The sequence below is a fragment of the Lipotes vexillifer genome, unplaced genomic scaffold (genome assembly GCF_000442215.2).
Source record: "Lipotes vexillifer unplaced genomic scaffold, Lipotes_vexillifer_v1.1 scaffold1403, whole genome shotgun sequence".
NCBI lineage: Eukaryota > Metazoa > Chordata > Mammalia > Artiodactyla > Lipotidae > Lipotes > Lipotes vexillifer.
In genome coordinates, this window is record NW_006775845.1 from 387,137 (window position 1) to 407,542 (window position 20,406).

General features: G+C 36.9%; 1 protein-coding gene across 1 annotated transcript in view; it reads right to left on the reverse strand.

Annotated features, from left to right (window-relative positions):
• The window catches only part of ELL2 (elongation factor for RNA polymerase II 2), a 73,869-nt gene that overhangs the window by 43,865 nt on the left and 9,598 nt on the right, over positions 1-20,406 (reverse strand). The window contains exon 2 of the mRNA XM_007450232.1: positions 12,196-12,243. Within this exon, the coding sequence (XP_007450294.1) occupies positions 12,196-12,243 (48 nt within the window). The remainder of the gene's footprint in view (positions 1-12,195; positions 12,244-20,406) is intronic.

Here is a 20,406-nt window from a genome sequence, read left to right on the forward strand (position 1 = left end):
TATTTTTTTTTTTTTTTTTTTTTTACAGATTCTGAAATTGTAAAGTTTAAGACTTTATCCAAAATTAATCCTGGATTCACAATTATCTTATTTTTCAAGTTCTCTAAGGAAGGAACAGAACACTATCTTCCTGAAAAAGTAAAACAAAACACCAAGCATCCCTAGTAGAAAGTTTTTCTTTACGGCCAAATACAAAATGTTTAAACAGCTGTGGAAATATGTCAGCATCATCTTAGTGGAAATGGAACACCTCAAGTTCCTGTCCCTCCGTCCTAATCTGTGAAAACTGACTTTAATGAATTACTAATACAATGAGATTAAGAGAAAACTAAAATGCATTCAGATTAGTATTAAGAAAGAATTTCTTAGTATTGATTAGTAATTACTATATTCATAAATACAGCTATGCCTTACATTCTCACTCTAAAATAAGATATCCCCAATATAACTTACTGAGTGATTACTAGACACTCTCAACTTTTTAAGTTCTATAAAAGACTGCCCTTTTCCTATGGCTGCTTAATTAAGTACCAACCCTCTAACACTGTGAGCCCAATTTAGCTATCTTTAATCATTCTCTATTGCATTCTGAGTTTTATTGACTGAAGCTCCCTAGGAATCTTATCTTTTTAAATTCAACTGACTACTACTATTCATTCCCATAATCTATTCTTTCTAGACTGGACCCATTCCCAGGACACTTCACAAGACCACTGTTCCAAAATGTCAACTGTTAACTCAGAAAGGAAAGTGGCCTCTTCTCCCATGTTCTTGATAACACCAGCAACTCTGCCTTTACCTTCCTTCCGCTGGGGAGAAAGATCACAGAGGGGAGAAAACTTTCTTTCTCCACTGATAGATGACAAAGCAACTCATTAAGTAGTTGACTAGAAAGATATTTAGCTGGTGTCTAGGTATAGATAACTTTGAGACCTGCTTTCTCTTTTTCTTGTCAACCTGTTTTTAAACCTTGAATATTCAGCCTTTCTTCTAGATTCTTGACATATTTAAACTTGGCATCTCAAAACATTTCTTTTATGTTTATAGAACAATTAGGAAATACAGATAAACAAATCTATCTCATTAGTAGGGTAATTAGTAAAGCAATGACATTCTGGTGTATAGCATTTCATTTTCTTTTGCAGATTTCTATTTGTGTTTGTGTATTTATTTTTAAAATTATTATAATGGTATATATGATATCTTATTATTAATTAGGAAGAAGAAATGACAACTTCAAAAGTTTCCAACCTAAATCCATGGACAGTCTTGCCATTTACCACTTATATATTCTGTTATACCCATCAGGAAAGTATTACAGCTCTTTAGACAGAATAAGTTGACTACACTTAATATTTGGTATTTTATAATTTTTTGTTGCTACCACAGATGAGATCATTTTTACACTGAAACTCCTAATTGCTAGTGTGCTTAGGGAGGCCAGTGATTTTTAAAAATTATATATATCACTTATTGGGCACTTTCTGTGTGCCACTTTGCTAACCTCTAAGATAACACTTTGGCCTAGGTGTTTTGACTTTAGGTTTGAGATACGGCTCAAGAAATGGTTTAACAAACAATAAGAATTTCAAAATCTGCACCCATATACATACCTTCCCACTAGCTACCATACAAGAACTTCCTTTGCTCGTATCTAAAGCAAATCTCTCCTCTGAGCAACTAGACCCCATCTCTCTAACCTACTGGAGGACATTGCTCCAGCAAGTCTTGCTCTTTCTCATATCAACTTTTGCTTTCTACTGGATGACTCCCATCAGTTTATAAATGTTCTGCTATTTCTCCCATTTTAAAAGAAACTCCTCTTCACTCCACCCTACCACTATTAAGCCAGTGGTTTTTAAACAGTTATTTCTGAACTGACCACCTTACTGAAGGAAATACTGTAAGTTTTTATAGTTTTTCACTTGGTTTATCTGCACATAGTGGCAAATTTGCCCCCACTTATCTGTTATCCATAGCTTTTAGTTAATTTTCTTTTTCATTACATTAATGAGCATTCTCCAAACAATATTAAACTACAGAGATGAGAGTGGCCATGTGTATTTTATTGCTAACATTAAAAAGGATATTCCTGGGCTTCCCTGGTGGCACAGTGGTTAAGAATCCGCCTGCCAATGCAGGGGACACAGGTTCGATCCCTGGCCCAGGAAGATCTCACATGCCGCGGAGCAGCTAAGCCCGTGTGCCACAACTACTGAGCCTGCACTCTAGAGCCCGTGCTCTGCAACAAGAGAAGCCACGACAATGAGAAGTCTGTGCACTACAAAAAACAGTAGCCGCCGCTTGCCTCAACTAGAGAAAGCCCATGCGCAGCAACGAAGATCCAACACAGCCAAAAATAAAAACAAACAAACAAGCAAATAAATAAATAAAAGGATATTTCTGTTGTCTAATCACTAAGTATGCTAACTGGCTATTAGATTAAAGATAATTTTCATCATGTTAAGAAAGAATTCTTCTTTCTATTCCCTACTTAACTAAAGTTTTAATCCAGATTTAATATTGAATTTTTATCAAATGCCATTTTGGTATCTATTGAAATATGTTCTGGTTTTTCTATTTAATCCATGAAGATGACAGATTATAAATATACAAGTATATATATTTATATTATTAAATTTAAAGTTAATGATAACGAGAACTTTGTGTAACATTTATTTCTTCAAAATCAATATAGCCTGTTATGAAGCTTGACGACATAGTAAACACCTGTGAATTCACTGTCCAACTTAAGAAAACATTAGCAATAATATATCTACCCATTTCTCCTCTCCTATCCCTTCTACCTGCCTTTCTCTACCAGAGATAACAACTATTCTAATTTTTGTGATTATCATTCCTTTATTGTTTTTAATAATTTTATCACGTGTGTACCCACACAATATATTGTTTGACTTCGCCTGTTGTTAAATTTTATAAAAATGGTGTCATACCATATATATGTAGTCTTCTACACACTTAGAGCTTTCACTGCCATATTGCACAGAGCTCTAAGTCACTGCTTTCCACTGTTGTGTACTCTTCCACTAAATCAATATGCCACTGTTTATCTCTATTAGCTTGCTATTGTTCTTAACTAGTGTGAACAAAATTTGGAAAAAAGGGCTTCAAATCTCCTAAATGTTAAGAATTAAAAAGCATCAACACTCATAAGTATTCACAACTAAACCAGCATTCTTAACAATTGAAAAACAAGTCTTTAAATAGAGCTTTATAACAGAATTCCACTATAAATACACTTTTTTTCTTCTCACTACTGGACTGCCAAGTATAATTAAATACTATAAAATGTCCTTTGGAGCAGTTTCTTGAAAATCGTTTTGTTCCAAATCCCCCATTACCAATGTCTCCTGGATAGCTCCATCTCGATAGAACAAGGTATGGGGTTATTATCTGAACACCCCATGGACATCATGTCCCAAACTAAACACCCCATGAGTTCTGCCTCAGTCTGTTCTTTCATCTATTTTAGATCTTGAATAATGGCCTCACCATCCAACCAAATGCTCATCATAAATATGGCGCCATCCTCAACTCCTCTATTTCCTTTCTCCCCACACAGAAGGAATAACTAAGTTAAGGTAGCTACTGGATAAACACGTTAAAATGCAAATCTGATCACATGACTCCCTGGCTAAAATTTCTAAAATTAAAAAAAAAAAGAAGATGGTCATTTCCTGTAGTGTTTTTTAAAGCACAGACTGTGACCCAGTGGAAGGTTATGACATTATTTTAGTGGATTGTGATCAGGATTCTTTTAAATTGAAATAGAAAATGTCAGAGTATACTGGTAAAGGATAAATACTGTGCTGTGAAACTTTTATTTTAGCTGTGTGAATGTGTACACTGATATCTGTAAAGGGTCACAATGTAAAATGTTTTTTCTTACTGTGACTTGTTACTAAATGTGTTTGAAAGAATCTACTGTAGTCAGTGGTCCCCTTCAGAAAATGATGAAAATTATGAACCTTCTCCTGAAAAGAGAATGTGTACATACCTACATATGTGCATATTCTTATCATATTCTTAATTATAGTGAACCTAGCTATTATAATGAAATCTAGGGGGATAAATTTTAAAATCCAGACTTCCAGACCTCATCATAGACCCCCAGAGAGCCTTTATAGATAAGAAGCACTGATCTCCAAGGTGAAATTCAAGCTCCTTAAGAAGGTGGCAACTTTTGCCACACTTGCTTACCACCTCTCTGAGACCTCCCTGACTGTCCTGCTTCCTCTTGCTAGCTGGGGAGATACTCAACAAATGTTCGAACGAATGTCAGAATAAAATGCTCATTGAACATTTATTATAGGCAGGTAAATCAGTGTAGTGATGAAAACAGGCTCTGGAACTAGATGCCTAGGTTTGTGTGCTGGCTCCTTTACTCACTAATTGTGTGAGCTTTTACAAGTGGTTTAACTTCAGAGCCATAGTTAACACACTAGCAGAACAGGAATATCTGCTTCATGACATCCCTGTGAGGATTAAATGAGAATAATATATATAAAGTGCTTAGTATAGGATTCTTAGCATGTAATAAATATTCAATAAATTTTAGTTATACTTATTGAAAAAAGTTGGAATCTATAAGCAAAATAATAGATGACTGTGCATTTCTGGTAAATACAGTACAAAGTATAAGACTAGTTAGAGAGATTTGAAAATTCCTAGCCTGATAAGGGCAAATTCATTAGCCTCAAAGCATGTCTATGAGCTTTTTAAGTCTTTTAAGTCAGTAAAACTCTTTTCTTCTAAACTTGTTTTCAAAACAAATTACTTTTATAAGGTTTTTAGCCTAAAAACAAATTTGAGAACATTTTAATTTCATACTCTTGTTCCTTCCAGTTTAAATCACAAAAATAGTTATAAAAATTTACCTTCCCTATAAATTCTCCAGATTATCTAACATATGGAGCTAAAAAGCAAACCAGTCAAGGGTGGGGTCAGGAAAGAAAACTTTTGAAAAGATTCTAGTTAGATAAAATCTTATTGCAGGATATAGGAACTCTCTAAATACTTCCACTGCATTGCTGTAGTTAAGCTGCCAGCAACTGTATGACTATGTACCATTGCATAATATAAAATGCTGACAAACTATGACACAGTACTACGATGCTGTTGATAATGAGATATATTCTAATTCCAAAGACGTTAAATGTTAAAAAGAAAACAAGCCTTGGAATCAACAACATACAGTAATTTTGTTGTTGTGTTAAATATTGTTTGAAGTAAGATCTGGGGCTTGGACATATTCTGCTAAATTGTTTTTCCTGCTTTAAATTTTGACTTTTCTTTTTAATAGAGCTCTTATAACCTCTTTAATAAAGCTCTTATAAGGATAAGGCCTTGCACATAGTAAGAAGTCAAAAGATATTTACATACTGCTTGTGGCTCAAATTTAGGGGTGGGTTAGCTATAAGAACCATAGGTGTTATAAAATGGTTAAAGATTATTATTTTCCAAGCTTAAATAAGTGAGTGCTGTTAAGTGACAATGTCTGTAACATAGACAACTGAATTTCACAAGTTTCAGTTTTTGGTGGGAAACAAAAAGGCAAAACCATCAGAGTCAGATTTTATTGACAAACAGATGGTGTCAGGAACAAGAGCTGGAATTTCAAGGTCCTATTTACCTTTGTCCAAACACTGTCTACCGTGGTGCTTGGTACAGTGCAAATATTCACAAACGCTTGTTGAATGAAGATAGTAAGCTTAACTGACCGCTAAGAAGGCAGTATTTGTAGCAAATTCAGATTTCAATCATAGTTCCAATGGCTGCTTTCCAAAGTGACTGCAGTTTGGTGAAGGACAGAGCAGGATGATTTAGTCTTCAACTCCTTTATGATCGTGCTTTGGGAGGCTTGTCCTGCTGTGGCCCACACTGGAGCCTGTGTGGTGTACGCTGAGATAGCTTCCTCAGGCAACACAACCATACAGTCAAAGTCACCCTCCCACCCTCACCATTCTGCACGTCTCCTTTATGTCACTGGTGTCTGTAGTGGTACCTGGCCATGATTTGTGAACTTAGCTCTCTACTCTTTTTTATTTAGAAACCCCACAGGTAATTCTTATCCAGAAAGAAAAGGAGAGCAGGGGTGGGTGGCAACATAAAATAGAGAAGTTGGCAATAGCTTCAAACTATTATTCAGTTATTGTTTGAGATAATAGGAGTTTCCAGAATGTCAGTCCATACCACTGGCCAAATATGATATTTTACATACATATATATATATATATATATATATATATATATACACACACACACACACACTGTATATTATACTATATACATAAAAAATTATATAACCTTTGATATATATCAAAGTTAAATATTTCTTTCAAATTGGGTAATTTACCATTGTATTAATACCTTAGTAAATTAACATGTGGTTAATGGGTTATAATTCAACGCAAATATGTTACCTACACATGTTAACCACTGTAATATTAAAAAAATTAAAACAGAACTGCCATAAAAGGATTTAATTTTAACACCTTTGTAGTATTAACTACATTCAGAGCTGAGTGTATAAAGGTAGCTGTTAGTCAGCAACCTTTGAGCAGACTGACTAAACACAACTGTTGGCAAAACCAGTGGACTAGCCAAACCAAAAACAGCAGGGGAAAGCAGAGTGCAGGCATATCATCTAAGAAGGAATGACAGTGCTGGGGATTTATTTTTATCTCTGCTGCTGTTTCAAGCAGATAGTTATCTTTGCTTCCTGAGTATCAAGTAGATTAGAGAAGGGTAGTCTGTGGGAAGTATTTTCAGGTCGGTTGAAATTGGCTACTAATTTCAAATACTGTATAATTTAGTTTTTCAAACCCAATCTTCTCTCCAGCCCCCAAAAAGGAAAATAAATAATTAACAAATTATTTCTGAATGCTTTGCTAAGTTTGGAAGTTAAGAAAAAAAAAAAAAGAAAGAAAATCCAACTCTGTTCTTTAGAGTTAATGGTTCTACTGCAAAAATTTTAACACTATTCAAGCCTTTAAAGTTAGCAGTTAAATGCTGATTTCATCTTCAGAAGGTCAGTGTGCCTTTTTGGAAGGCGTACATTTAAAAGCTGTTTGACTGGCTGTTCCTTGCTCATTCTTAGAAAAATGTGTGTTACTCAGTATTTCACAGGAGACATAACATGGTACTTATAGACAATATTTTCTGTCCTCATCTTAAGGTTAATTTCTAAATTACATATGCAAAGCGAACTTCTATTTTTTAAAGCCTCTGAGATTGCTGAGTCTGAAGTAAGCAATGAAATTAGAGAGAATTTTGGAACAACATTCTCATAACAAATACTGAGTTAATACTGAGGTCTGGAATCCTATTTACTGTGACAAAGTTAACATTATTTCTCACTGCCCTGGGACAATCATTCCCTGCACATGAGTCCCTGATGCCACAGGCAAGTCCACTCTGCAAGGCTGACACAGGCCAACAGATGTGGCCATTATTTGCTGTTGAAAACGTTGCCATTTCAGATTTTATCTGAATTATAAACATATCACAGATCTACCTTTTTGTATATGAGTGTGTCCATAGATTTTAATAGACCTTCTGGAATTTTACATACCTATTTCCAGGATATAATATTTTGCATCTACCGAAACCTTTGTTTAAAACCCTGATTCATACCAATCAGAAATACATAAGCCTTGTTCCTGAGAGTCCCCTGTATCTATAGAAGTTCTGAAAGGAGGGTTCTGGATAAGCCCTACATTATTAATTCTTTCCTGAGTATTAGTCTATATATGTTTGTCAGATTCTGAGTTCCCTGAGGGCACACCCCATGTCTTACCCATCCCTGCATCTTTGCACACAAAACACTTAGCAAAGTACGTGGCACCAGTAAGGGCTAAAACAATGTTTGTGCAATAAATAAGAAACAAACAGAATAAACCTATTAGCACACTCACTGATTAGGCACCTGTATATAGTTTATTGAGTAATTATGTTAGTAGATAACTGCATCAGTAACAACTGCCATTACTTGAAAATACTGAGTTAACTTACTTCCAATACTTCTCCTTTTACAGCTGTGTGGTATAGTGGGGAGAATTTTCCCTGGCAGGGTGAAGACCTAGACAGTAGTTACAGCTGTGTCTCCATCAGCTGTGTGTCTTTAGATAAGAAACTTTCAACAAACATAAAAATAAAGAGTAATTAGTTGTTTTTTCTTTTTTTTGGCGGTACGCGGGCCTCTCACTGCTGTGGCCTCTCCCATTTGCGGAGCACAGCCTCTGGACGTGCAGGCTCAGCGGCCATGGCTCACGGGCCCAGCCGCTCCGCGGCATGTGGGATCTTCCCGGACCGGGGCACGAACCAGTGTCCCCTGCATCGGCAGGCGGACTCTCAACCACTGTGCCACCAGGGAAGCCCAAGAGTAATTAGTTTTTAAAACTTTACTGAAACACACATTTTTGGAAAATTTTCACCTGCCACATTTTCAGTATCCAGTGAAAATATGAGACAGAACTACCGTGATTTGGATAAAGCTTGCTCAACAATAAAGATGCAGCTTTTGGAAACCATGTGCATTATACCATTACAGCCCTCTGAATGTTATAACTTGAACACCTCAATATTGTAGCCATGGGAATCTTACCAGCTACTTTTTCTGTTCAATTAGAATGGTCTATAAAAATGTACAATCCTAGTACATCTTTAGTTATGAGTATCCTAGGTATGGATTAGAACTGCAAGGATAATTGGTTGAGCCATACTCTTAAAAATCAACAAGGTATTTTTGGTTGATTTATTCAGCTCCTGATATTCATGAGTTTTGAAAACACAATTAACTGTTCCTATAGATATTTCCTCATCTTTTCAGAATCCATAAAATGCCTTCAACGACCAATTTCCTGACTATGCTTTTCCACTATGGGAAAAGGGTGAGATGAAGTGTGAAAGACAAATTTTCATTTTTTATGCTATAAAAGCTGCTGCTCAACTGTGATGATAAAAATCCAGGTAATCAATGATTCTCAGAATTTTCACTCTTTAAGAGCATATTGCTATACTTTGTTTAATGGTCCAGTCTGCATTTTTTTTTTTAGAAGAAAACTTCAATTTAAGAGAACATGTTCAGGGCTTCCCTGGTAGTGCAGTGGTTAAGAATCCACCTGCCAATGCAGGGGACAAGGGTTCGGGCCCTGGTCCGGGAAGATCCCACATGCTGCAGAGCAACTAAGCCTATGCGCCACAACTACTGAGCCTGCACTCTAGAGCCCGTGTGCCACAACTACTGAGCCCACATGCCACAACTACTGAAGCCTGCACACCCAAAGCCCATGCTCCACAACAAGAGAAGCCACCGCAATGAGAAGCCCACGCACCGCAACAGAGTAGGCCCCGCTCGCTGCAACTAGAGAAAGCCCGCGCACAGCAACGAAGACCCAACGCAGCCAAAATAAATGAATTTATAAAAAAAAAGAAAAAGAGAACGTGTTCAGGCACAAAAGTAAATATGCTTAAAAGTTAACCAGCCAAGACCCAAATTCTGACCTTCTAAAGACATTATAGAGGGGGAAAAAAATCCTATAATTAGTAACAAGGAACAGCATAAACATACAGTGCTTATCATCAGGGAAAGAGGAAATAACCTTAACACTAAATGTTCACTTTTGAAATGATATTTTAACAATATTTCAGTTGTATTTCAAATATGTCTATATAGGACACTATCATGATAGTTAATGTATATTTTCAATCACATTTGATGTAAAGCCTGTAAATTTGTTAGACTTGCCGCATTCTTTCTAGAGAAACTTTCAAAGTGTCTGAAACACTACATTAAAAGACAACTAAAATTTCTCATTGAGAAAAACTCTTTTGTGGGAAATCTAAATTAAAACCTTCCAATTTAAAGTCCTCAACATTTTCCACGTAGGAAAACTCTTTAAGTATACTTCTTCAGATAGTTTTTAAAGCAATCAGCACCGGCAATGTTAAATTATCGTGGCTCTCAAGAAAAACAGAGGAACACTGTACAGAAGACCCTCACATTTGTGGCTCTGTGTATTCCCTGTGGGCTGTGCCAACCCACTCTCTCCCCAGTAATGACTCTTTGTTTTTACTAAGTCCCAAAGGGCTGGTGAGAGCGCTGCAAAGAGAAAGGGGGGGAGGGGTGGATGGAATGCAGCTGCAGGCTCTGAAACAATGCTGAGTCCATATATTTTGTTCCCAGTTAGAATAATAAAAAGGGGACTGTGGTGGGGGGTGAGGGGATGGAGAAGACAGAATGCAGAATAAGCAAGGTAGGGCCAAGTATCCTATAGCTCTCATCCTGCAGCACTCCCTCCTCTCTCTACATTCATACTCTCCCAACTCCAATAACCATTCATTTGGTTAAAAAGCTTATCTGTTAAAATTCAAACACCCATTAAGATTTACACCTATCAGTCATTTATATCTAAATTACTTTTATCAGTGAACTATACTCCGACAAAGAATAGAGTAGGAAGAGAGAATGGAGCTTGCAAAGATAAACTGGGGAAGCTTGGACACAGAGATAAGGAAAGTTTGGGGGAGGTACGTAGGAGATTTCAGAAAGGGAGGTCCAAGGTTTCAAACAGAAACTGCCTGCTTTGTAAAGGTACCTAGGGCCTGGGGGGTAACTGGTATGCTACAGAAAATCATATTCCTTCTAAGACTGCTAAAAGCTGCATGTTTCTACATCAAGAGCTTGGAAGCCTGCACATATTGGTTCCTCATTATTCAGTCTAACCTAGTGCCTCCTAAGAAAATGTCCTTCACTTGCATTTCCCTGGCCTCCACGTCCCAACTGGGAGAATGAAAGAATTAAGGGAAGAGGGAAGAACCAGACACCAAACAAGGTGTCAGCTGCTAGTGAGGGAAAAGCAGCTCGAACCCCACTCTTCTCCCCTGGGTACTGCCCTCTCTTCCCAGATAACCGTTACTGAACCGGGTAGCCCTGCTGAGCTCAAGAAGTCAGGCCTGCCTCTCGAACATCCCTTCAGATATTGTTGATGCCATTAAAATTTGTAAGAAAATTCAAGAAGCCTCAAGTAAACAACTGACACTAATACCTCAAAAATAGTATCAGCATGCGCTAGTGACTATCTAAAAAGCTATGAAACAAAATTCAGAAGAATGCTTGTTCCATTTAGGATCCCATTCATGAACACTCTGTTACTGGGGAGAGAAAAAAAAGGACCTCATTGTAAAGCTATCATGTAGAAGCAAACCTCTGATATCCACACACAAACATCTCCTTCAAGTTAGCATTCCACAAGATTTAGAAGTACTCTTAGTTGGTGTTGAATGATACAATTAATCTCCTGACTCTTGAAATGTTTTCAAGTTATAAAGTTTAGAAAGACTGTATTTATTCACATTGAATTTTTACATTTTGTGACATAAACAAAAATTCACAAGTGTATAGATTTATAATAAATAGGAATATGATCTTCCCCCCACAGGCTGCCTTTTCTCTAGAGCTCTAAAATCCATTTACAGATATTCCAAATCTCCATACTGTATATAGAGACAAATTCAGAAATGCATATTAATTTAAATGAAGGAATGATTGAGTCTATTTATTTTATTAATATTAAATAGTAATAGTAATAATTATGAAGTAATATTGACACTACTCCTGTAAAGTTTATCATCTATTACAAATACAAAATTCATAGGTGCATTTTATTAGGAGTTATCATTTATTATACTTTTAAATCCAGCAATAAAATAGACAATACTTTGTTTATTCTGTGTACTAGAAAAATTCAATTTTCTATATATACATTTCATTTCCTAGTATTAAAGTCCATAGACAGCAGAAGTTTGTTAATATTAACAACAATCACATAAACACAACTTGCCTGAAATTAATAATTCTTTATGGTTACTTAATTGTGGTAAACAAAATGTAATCTCATAATATTATGATGTATGTTACACTTCAATAAAAAGGTTAAAAAATCAATTATCTATGACTTGGAAAAAAACTACTCTCAATATCTATACCTGAATTACTTAACTAAATCAAGAAGATAATTCAAGTCTTAAAGGTGTCATAAATTTACATTTAGTTACAAAGTTCACAAAATATGAGTGACATTATATTAAGAGGCACAGGTGAAAACAAATTTTAAGACGTAAATATAATAATGTGTAAGATTAGATTTTCTTGCTAAAACAATGCGTACTCACCCCTTGGAGCCCTTGGAACTGAATTGAAGGTCGAAAAGGAATTAAATTCTATTAAAAGAAACATAAGAAACAACACGTCAACCTCGGTTACTGGGACATGGAACTAAATGATTAAACTCTAAACTTATGCACTAGGTCAGTGTTATAGTCTGTGAAAACCTTTTCATTACATACTTAGGTTTATATGTCATTATATTAAGATGCCTTGATAAATGATACTGCACTACTGACATTTCTCTGAATACACAACCAAAGGTATTTTTTGGCAGTGTAGCTAATCACGTTTTTGAACATGACTGACATGATTTGGCAAAAAATGATCAGTGTACTAATTCAATTTTACATGAAAAAGTATTATTGCTTAGTTTCTTGATATGTTTTTTAAAAAGGTAGGGGAAAGCAAGAGACAGTCAAAGAAACTTTGCAAAACTCTTAAGAGGACGCTAGAAATATAAAATTAAAATATTTGAGAATGAACTGTGGTTTCCATTTTCTCACATTTTACCAGAGATTAGTTTTTAGTTGAGGGTCAAACAGGTTACCAATCTTCTCACAAGCTTCTCACCAGGAGAATATAATTTCTAGAACAATGTTTTGTTTCATTATGAGCTTTGTCCTGTTCATAATTTTTATATTTTCTCATAGAGTTGTGTATTTAGAACAAAAGCTGAAACTGTAAATATCTACCATAGTCTCAGGCATGATTTCCTGTACCCAAAGTCACCAGTATGGGGCTGGTTCACCACTATTGGAACGCTTTTCCAAACTGCTAACAGAAATTCATGGGGAAATCAGATTTGGGTAACATTTTAATAGTAACACATCAGCCTGTAAACTATTCTTCATACCCTCGTATCCAAACCCAACGCACAAAAACAAAAGCAGTGGTTTCTGGTCTCAACTCTACCTTAAAGAAAAATACAGAGGCACCCATGTGCCCCTCCCTCAGCCACTGCACATTAACTACTACTTACCAGGTACTTCCCAAAACTTCTCTACAGATTTAAAAGTTTACTAATCAGGATTACAATAAGCTAAAGAGAAATAAGGAAAGGATAAGTACTTTAAAAGACAGATCATCTGAATATAAAATCAACTGGTAGCATTAACCATTCTATTATTATTTATAAAAATGGATAAACATCTTCTTGAAGAAAACATAACAGATACTATTATCATTGTTCTACCACCATAAAAAGATTATTTAACTTTAGACTTATCAGCAGAATCAAAGCACTACTGGGTGACAAAATTTATTTCTTGGTGTGGGAGAAGTAGGTAACAATTTTTCATAGTGATTCATTCTAATTCACGGTGTTTTATGAAAATATAAAATATAGATTAATGCTAACCTGAACTTCCTCAGAGGGAGAAAACCTCACCCAAACCTACCTTCCATAGCTAAACGTCTACCTGAAGTAATGGTAGCTTGCATGCAGAAGCCCTGGGGAGGCCCGCTTTGTGTGTAAGTAGGTGGCACTACAATTTAGGTAAGACAGGTCGAGGTTCTAGCTTTCAGAATATTTCAATCAGCCCTGCCTCCTGCTCTCTCTTCAAATCACAAACACTGAACGTCTCCTCTGAGGCTGGTTACACTTTCCTCTCCGACTCCTTGCAGGCAGGTTATCTTCAGCCCACCACTGGAATTTGAACTTCTCTATCAAGTTCATCAATTCTTCTTGGCCAAACAAATGCTAACTTTCCTCAGTTTTCAAATTGCTCACTTCTCCACTGGCTGTCACTTGGAGACACCACTGCTCCTAGCTCTTTGATCATGCCTTTCACTTTCCTCTTTCTAGATCCAGTCTCTCCTGGAGGCTCACCTTGCCTTAGCATCTCTCTGCAACTTGCAACTTATCACAGCCTAGGACATTTTGCATTAGAAACTCTCAATGACAGCAAAATTGGCAAACACTAAACCACCTCCGCCCCTCACCAAACTGGCACCTCTTTCCTACTTTCTGGCAAGGGTGCTTCATTCTTGTTGGTTCTCCAGGCTCACAACCTTAAGTTTAACGCACAGCCTCTTCTCCCTCTCTCCTCACTGCATTCTATTAGGCAATCGCACACTGCTAGAATCACAGAATTCCAGGTCCAGAGGTACTCCAGTTGGTGTCCAGCCCCACCCCCCACCCTTAACCACAATGGGCCATGCGTCCCATTAATAACTAAGCTAGGATCAGAATCTAGGACTCAATCTTCCTGTTTTGCCATACTGTTTTTCTTCTACCGTCTTGGGCTCCACACACATCTGTTATGGTAGATCCATGGGCACTTGCTCCTTTATGCCAGAGAGTTCGCATTTTAGTTGGAGAACATTTGGAAATGATTAAATATTGTACTAGGCTAAGTACTGCTGGGAGGTGCAGTAAGGATTCTCACAAAGAAGAAAAGTATGGGTTAGAAGAGATACTAGAAAAGAGAAAAGGCTCATGGAAAAGTTGGCTCTTGAGTAGCAATTTTGAAAAGACAAACTCCAGGGAGACCAAGTGTCCTAAGCAAAAAAGCAAGGAGACAGGAATGGGTACTGTGCAGGCAGACGGCAGGTCTTTTCACACGTGAAACATAACATAAAGGATGAGAATTGGACCTGGTGATCCCTGGCTAATCTATCCTTGACCTCAAAATTTGTCTTCAGTTTTAGCTTCTATCCACTACAGAATAAACAGAACAGTAATTTAAATTTCAGACCTCATAATTTCTAAAGGTTCATCACCCTGTGAAATAACCCTAACCTAATCCCTTCCATTACCCCTTTAGGGATGGCCTTTAAGTCTTGTCTTTGACATGATAAACAACTGGAGGCTCTTCTGATTTTTGGAATAAGAAAGTGAGTTGCTGAAAGAATGAAGTGTTTCAGGGAAAGCCGCTCTTTCAGTCATGTGTAAGAAAGACAGAGAGAGAGATCAATTGGGGCTAGGGAAAAGGATTAGACACCAGCTCCAGGGGATGTTTTATTTAGGAACACTCTGGTGATAAAGGCCTAAATTAGTATGGCTTCCTCTGGAGCAAACAGGAGATGGTGGAATGAGCAGACCTTCCCAAGAAAGAATGATAAAAAGTGATGAAAGCTTGAATATCAGGCGTACACGTGCACATACGCACAAAAGAAACAAAGGTGGCTCAGGGCTCTCAATCATCATCCGGGGCCAGTCTGCCCCAGACTCCCTCATGTTAAGCTTAGTCTTTACTTTGAAAGCTCCTAGCCTGTTTCAGGTCCCTATCACCAAGCACCTAGACAAAGGCCTTCCTCCCTTCCTTCAATTCCTTCCTAATGCTACTCATTCAAATAGCTAGCAGAAGCTTTCTCAGATACCACCCTCAGCATGTAACAGCCTGCAGTGGGTTCTGTCAAAGCAAAACAAACTCCTCCACGTAGAAAGCAGACAGTCCAACTACAGGACCAACCAATTTCATCTTCCACTTCCCAACTGTGGCTCATCAGTGTTAACCTTTTTCAGTCTGTTTGTTTTGTAAACAAAACAATTGTTTTGTAAACAACTCATTGCTTTGGTTTTTTTTTTGCAATACACGCCTCTCACTGTTGTGGCCTCTCCGGATGTGCTGTGCGGGCTCAGCGGCCATGGCTCATGGGCCCAGCCGCTCCGCGGCATGTGGGATCCTCCCGGACCGGGGCACGAACCTGTGTCCCCTGCATCGGCAGGCAGACTCTCAACCACTGTGCCACCAGGGAAGCCCTGTATATTTTTTAATGCAATCCAGTTTTAAAAGATAATGTAATTACAGGTGGCCAAATATGATATGGCATGTTTTAGAATAATGTTTAACTTACTAAGTACAGTTCCATTACATATGGAAGTTCAATAGGACTTCAACTTTTGATTTTTAGCTTTAATTAAATATTTGCACCAACTGGCTCTTTTGAACATCAAGTAACTCTACGGTTTAACTGACTAGTACTGGAGCTATAAATAAGATAGTGATCTAGTATCTTCATCCATCCAAGAAACAATGCAGACTGGAACTGGCTAGGGAAACTGTTTTGATAAATGCTTCAACAAGGTGATGTTTTGTAGTCAAAAGATTCTGTTAAACTCTTGGTTGGTTTACTGATTTTAGATTTCCTTGAATTAACCCTCTGTATTTCTCAGAGAATGTAGGGCATTCTTAAGCTTAGAATAAAAGTGTAGACAATACTAAAATGCTCAAAAGTTTAGTTCTTGACATCTGCCACTATAATAAGCCAATTCTTCTGCAATAAAAACTGCTCTATGACCAAAGAAATCTATGTCCACTTATTTCCAGGGACTATGCCTTGCAATATATAAGGACTATAAAAGTAATATGTAATTTACTAAGTAATGTTACTAAGTAGTTTTAATTGTGCTGAGTAATATTAATTTCTGACACGATTCTTTTAGGGTAGGAGGGAAGAAGCAAAGCTCAGGTTTCTTTGGGGATAAATAAAAGAGTTACTTATCCTATAAAAGTTGTTATAACCATCTCTTGATTATTTACATATTGCTTATCCATCCAAATTAAACCTATGGTTACTTTTATTCTATCAACCACTATTGGTTTTGTCAACATACAACCATAAGAAATAGCATTCTGTTCTAGAAAAGAGTGATTTCTCTAAGAAACACATTATAGAGTTCTTTCTAATTTTATTCTCTAAGGTTAGCTTCGCTTCTGAACCCATAATGGAGCTTTGACTCAACTTAAAGTGAACTCTTGAGTTATTTAAAGTTAACCAATAGGTATTTATTAAATACTTCACATTTTATTTGTGTACCTAAGCTGCATTATAAGTCAAGCTAAAGAAAGTGCAAAAAGGGCTTCCCTGGTGTGGCACAGTGGTTAAGAATCCGCCTGCCAATGCAGGAGACATGGCTTCAAGCCCTGGTCCGGGAAGATTCCCACATGCCACAGAGCAACTAAGCCTGTGCACCACAACTACTGAGCCCACGTGCCACAACTACTGAAGGCCGCACGCCTAGAGCCTGTGCTCGTCGACAAGAGAAGCCACCGCCATGAGAAGCCCGCGCACCTCAACGAAGAGCAGCCCCCGCTCACCACAACTAGAGAAAGCCCACATGCAGCAGCGAAGACCCAAGGCAGCAAAAAATAAAATAATTAATTAAAAAAAAAGAATATTTAAAGATAGTGCAAAAAAAAATTTCCAAAGTCAAATATAATTTTGGAACTTTGTGTCAAAACCAAAAAACTGTCTATAAATGGTGATGGGTCAGGTGACTGCTTTAAGTGAGATTGTTTTAGGAAATGATTATAGCCACCTAGTTACTATTTACTGAGCGCTTAAAATGTGTCAGGCCAGTGTAATCACTTTTACTATCACCTGTGGGAATCCTCAGAACACCCTTGTGGAGTAGATACTATTATTTCCACAGGATTCCACAGGTAAACCTTGTGAAATCACATACGGTTACACAGCTAATAAGTGACCTGGAGCTCAAACCCTGGCCCATCTCCCTTTAAGAACTAAGCAGCTAGCCTCTCCTGCTCCTCCTTAACAACAGTTATATAAAATGTGAAATATCTGAACCCTACAGAATTAAGAACTGGTAAGGATTAATAGCTCTTTGGGGATCACTTTTTTGGTTTTGCACTACAACTTAAGGAAAATATCAGGCACTTGAATTTCTTTTCACTTATGCAAGTAAATAGGAAAAAGTATTTATGACTTATCCTGGGATACAATTTAAGATAGATCTTTCTTTCCTAAAAGAGGTACTATACCATTTAAAGAACTGTGGTTATAATTCTTTTATTTAAGTCATTTAATTCTACTCTTTAAAACATCACCTGATAGAGAAACCAAAGACTATCCAATAATTATATTTTAACCACGGTAATAAAAATAAACCTAAGCAGGGAAAGAAGAGGAAGAAAAAAAAAAAGATGCAGTATAAGCAGACAGTAGCACAGGAAATCAGTTAATCCTGAAATCAAATATACCCAGCTCTCGTCAAAAGCTGGTAATATGTTTAGTATGTTTAGAATGATAGTATGAATGTGAAATTTTGAGGTAATCCAAAGATACCTTAGTAAACGGTATCTCCTTCTTTGCCCCAATCTTTTATTAGATGCTCCCCCACCCCCCGGGGGAGAGAGAGAGAGGGAGTCATTAAGTTTCACAAAATCTAGTATTTTGCTTTGTCAGTCAATCCAACCTTACACATCGCAGAAACTCCTCTGCAGATTTGGAAGAACCAGATTAAAGAGCATTTGGAATAAAGAATAATTTCTTTCTAGCCTTGACAGCACAGAAAAGAATGAAATATAAAGGAGATTCTCAAAACAGTAGGGAGAAGTTTTATTTAACACAGAAGAATTTATTTAACACAGTCCTTGTTTTTAAAGATAGTTTCTGGAAAACTGTAGCTATCTGATGCAGGCAAATTAAAAAAAATTATTATTGTCTTAAACGTTACTATTTCATACAACTCTTTAAAGGAATATGGAAGGCAAAAATCCAAACTGAGCAACCACCTAAAAAGTTAGTTACTGTGAACAAGCCCTTATAACAATATTTGAAGCATAATATCCCATCATTTTTTTCCAAGAGAGTGCTTAATGTGGACTTTATAATTGTGTAATTAGCTTACATGTCAAATCTGATTATAAATACAAATGAAGATTTGTTCTTTGGGATCATGATGTCTAGTAAAGTATAAGGAGAAACAGTAAAATAAACTTGGATTGGAAGATGGGTATTATTTTTAAAATAGTAGAAATTTGTAAAATGAAGCATCTACAACAAAGGGAGCCATTAGAAGGCTTGAAACTTGGAAACTACATGATCACACACACTTAGTGTTTTAAAAAGATCGCTTTGGCTGCTGTGTGGAGAATGGATACTATTGGGGGAAGAGTGGAAGCCTGGAGGCTAGATGGAAGTCCATGGCAGTGGTCCTCAAGAGAGATAATGGTGGCTGGGACTGGAGTGGTGGTGATGGATGAAGTTAGATTTCAGATTTTTGAAGACTGACAGAACTTGCTGATGGATCAACTAAGTCAAGAAAAGAGGAGACAAATCAAGGAATACTAGTCAATTACTAGTCAACTGGTGATGAGTACTGCCACTTACTGAAATGGGGAACACTCACGAAGATGTAGGTTTGAAGGGTGAAATCAAGAGTTGTGCTTGGCAAAAATAAACTCAAAATGGATTAAAGACTTAAATGTAAGGCCAGACACTATAAAACTCTTAGAGGAAAACATAGGCAGGACACTCTATGACATAAATCACAGCCAGATCCTTTTTGACCCACCTCCTAGAGAAATGGAAATAAAAACAAAAATAAACAAATGGAACCTAATGAAACTTAAAAGCTTTTGCAAAGAAAACATAAACAAGACGAAAAGACAAGCCTCAGAATGAGAGAAAATATTTGTAAATGAAGCAACTGACAAAGGATTAATCTCCAAAATTTACAAGCAGCTCATGCAACTCAATATCAAAAAAACAAACAACCCAATTCAAAAATGGGCAGAAGATCTAAACAGACATTTCTCCAAAGAAGATATACAGACTGCCAACAAACACATGAAAGGATGCTCAACCTCACTAATCATTAGAGAAATGCAAATCAAAACTACAATGAGGTATCACCTCACACCAGTCAGAATGGCCATCATCAAAAAATCTACAAACAATAAATGCTGGAGAGGGTGTGGAGAAAAGGGAACCCTCTTGCACTGTTGGTGGGAATGTAAATTGATACAGCCACTATGGAGAACAGTATGGAGGTTCCTTAAAAAACTACAAATAGAACTACCATATGACCCAGCAATCCCACTACTGGGCATATACCCTGAGAAAACCATAATTCAAAAAGAGTCATGTACCACAATGTTCATTGCAGCACTATTTACAATAGCCAGGACATGGAAGCAACCTAAGTGTCCATCGACAGATGAATGCATAAAGAAGATGTGGTACATATATACAATGGAATATTACTCAGCCATAAAAAGAAACAAAATTGAGTTATTTGTAGTGAGGTGGATGGACCTAGAGACTCTCATACAGAGTGAAGTAAGTGAAAGAGAAAGACAAATACCGTATGCTAACACATATATATGGAATCTAAAAAAAAAAAAAAAGTCTGAAGAACCTAGGGGCAGGACAGGAATAAAGACGCAGATGTAGAGAATGGACTTGAGGACACGGGGAGGGGGAAGGGTAAGCTGGGATGAAGTGAGAGTGGCATGGACATACATACA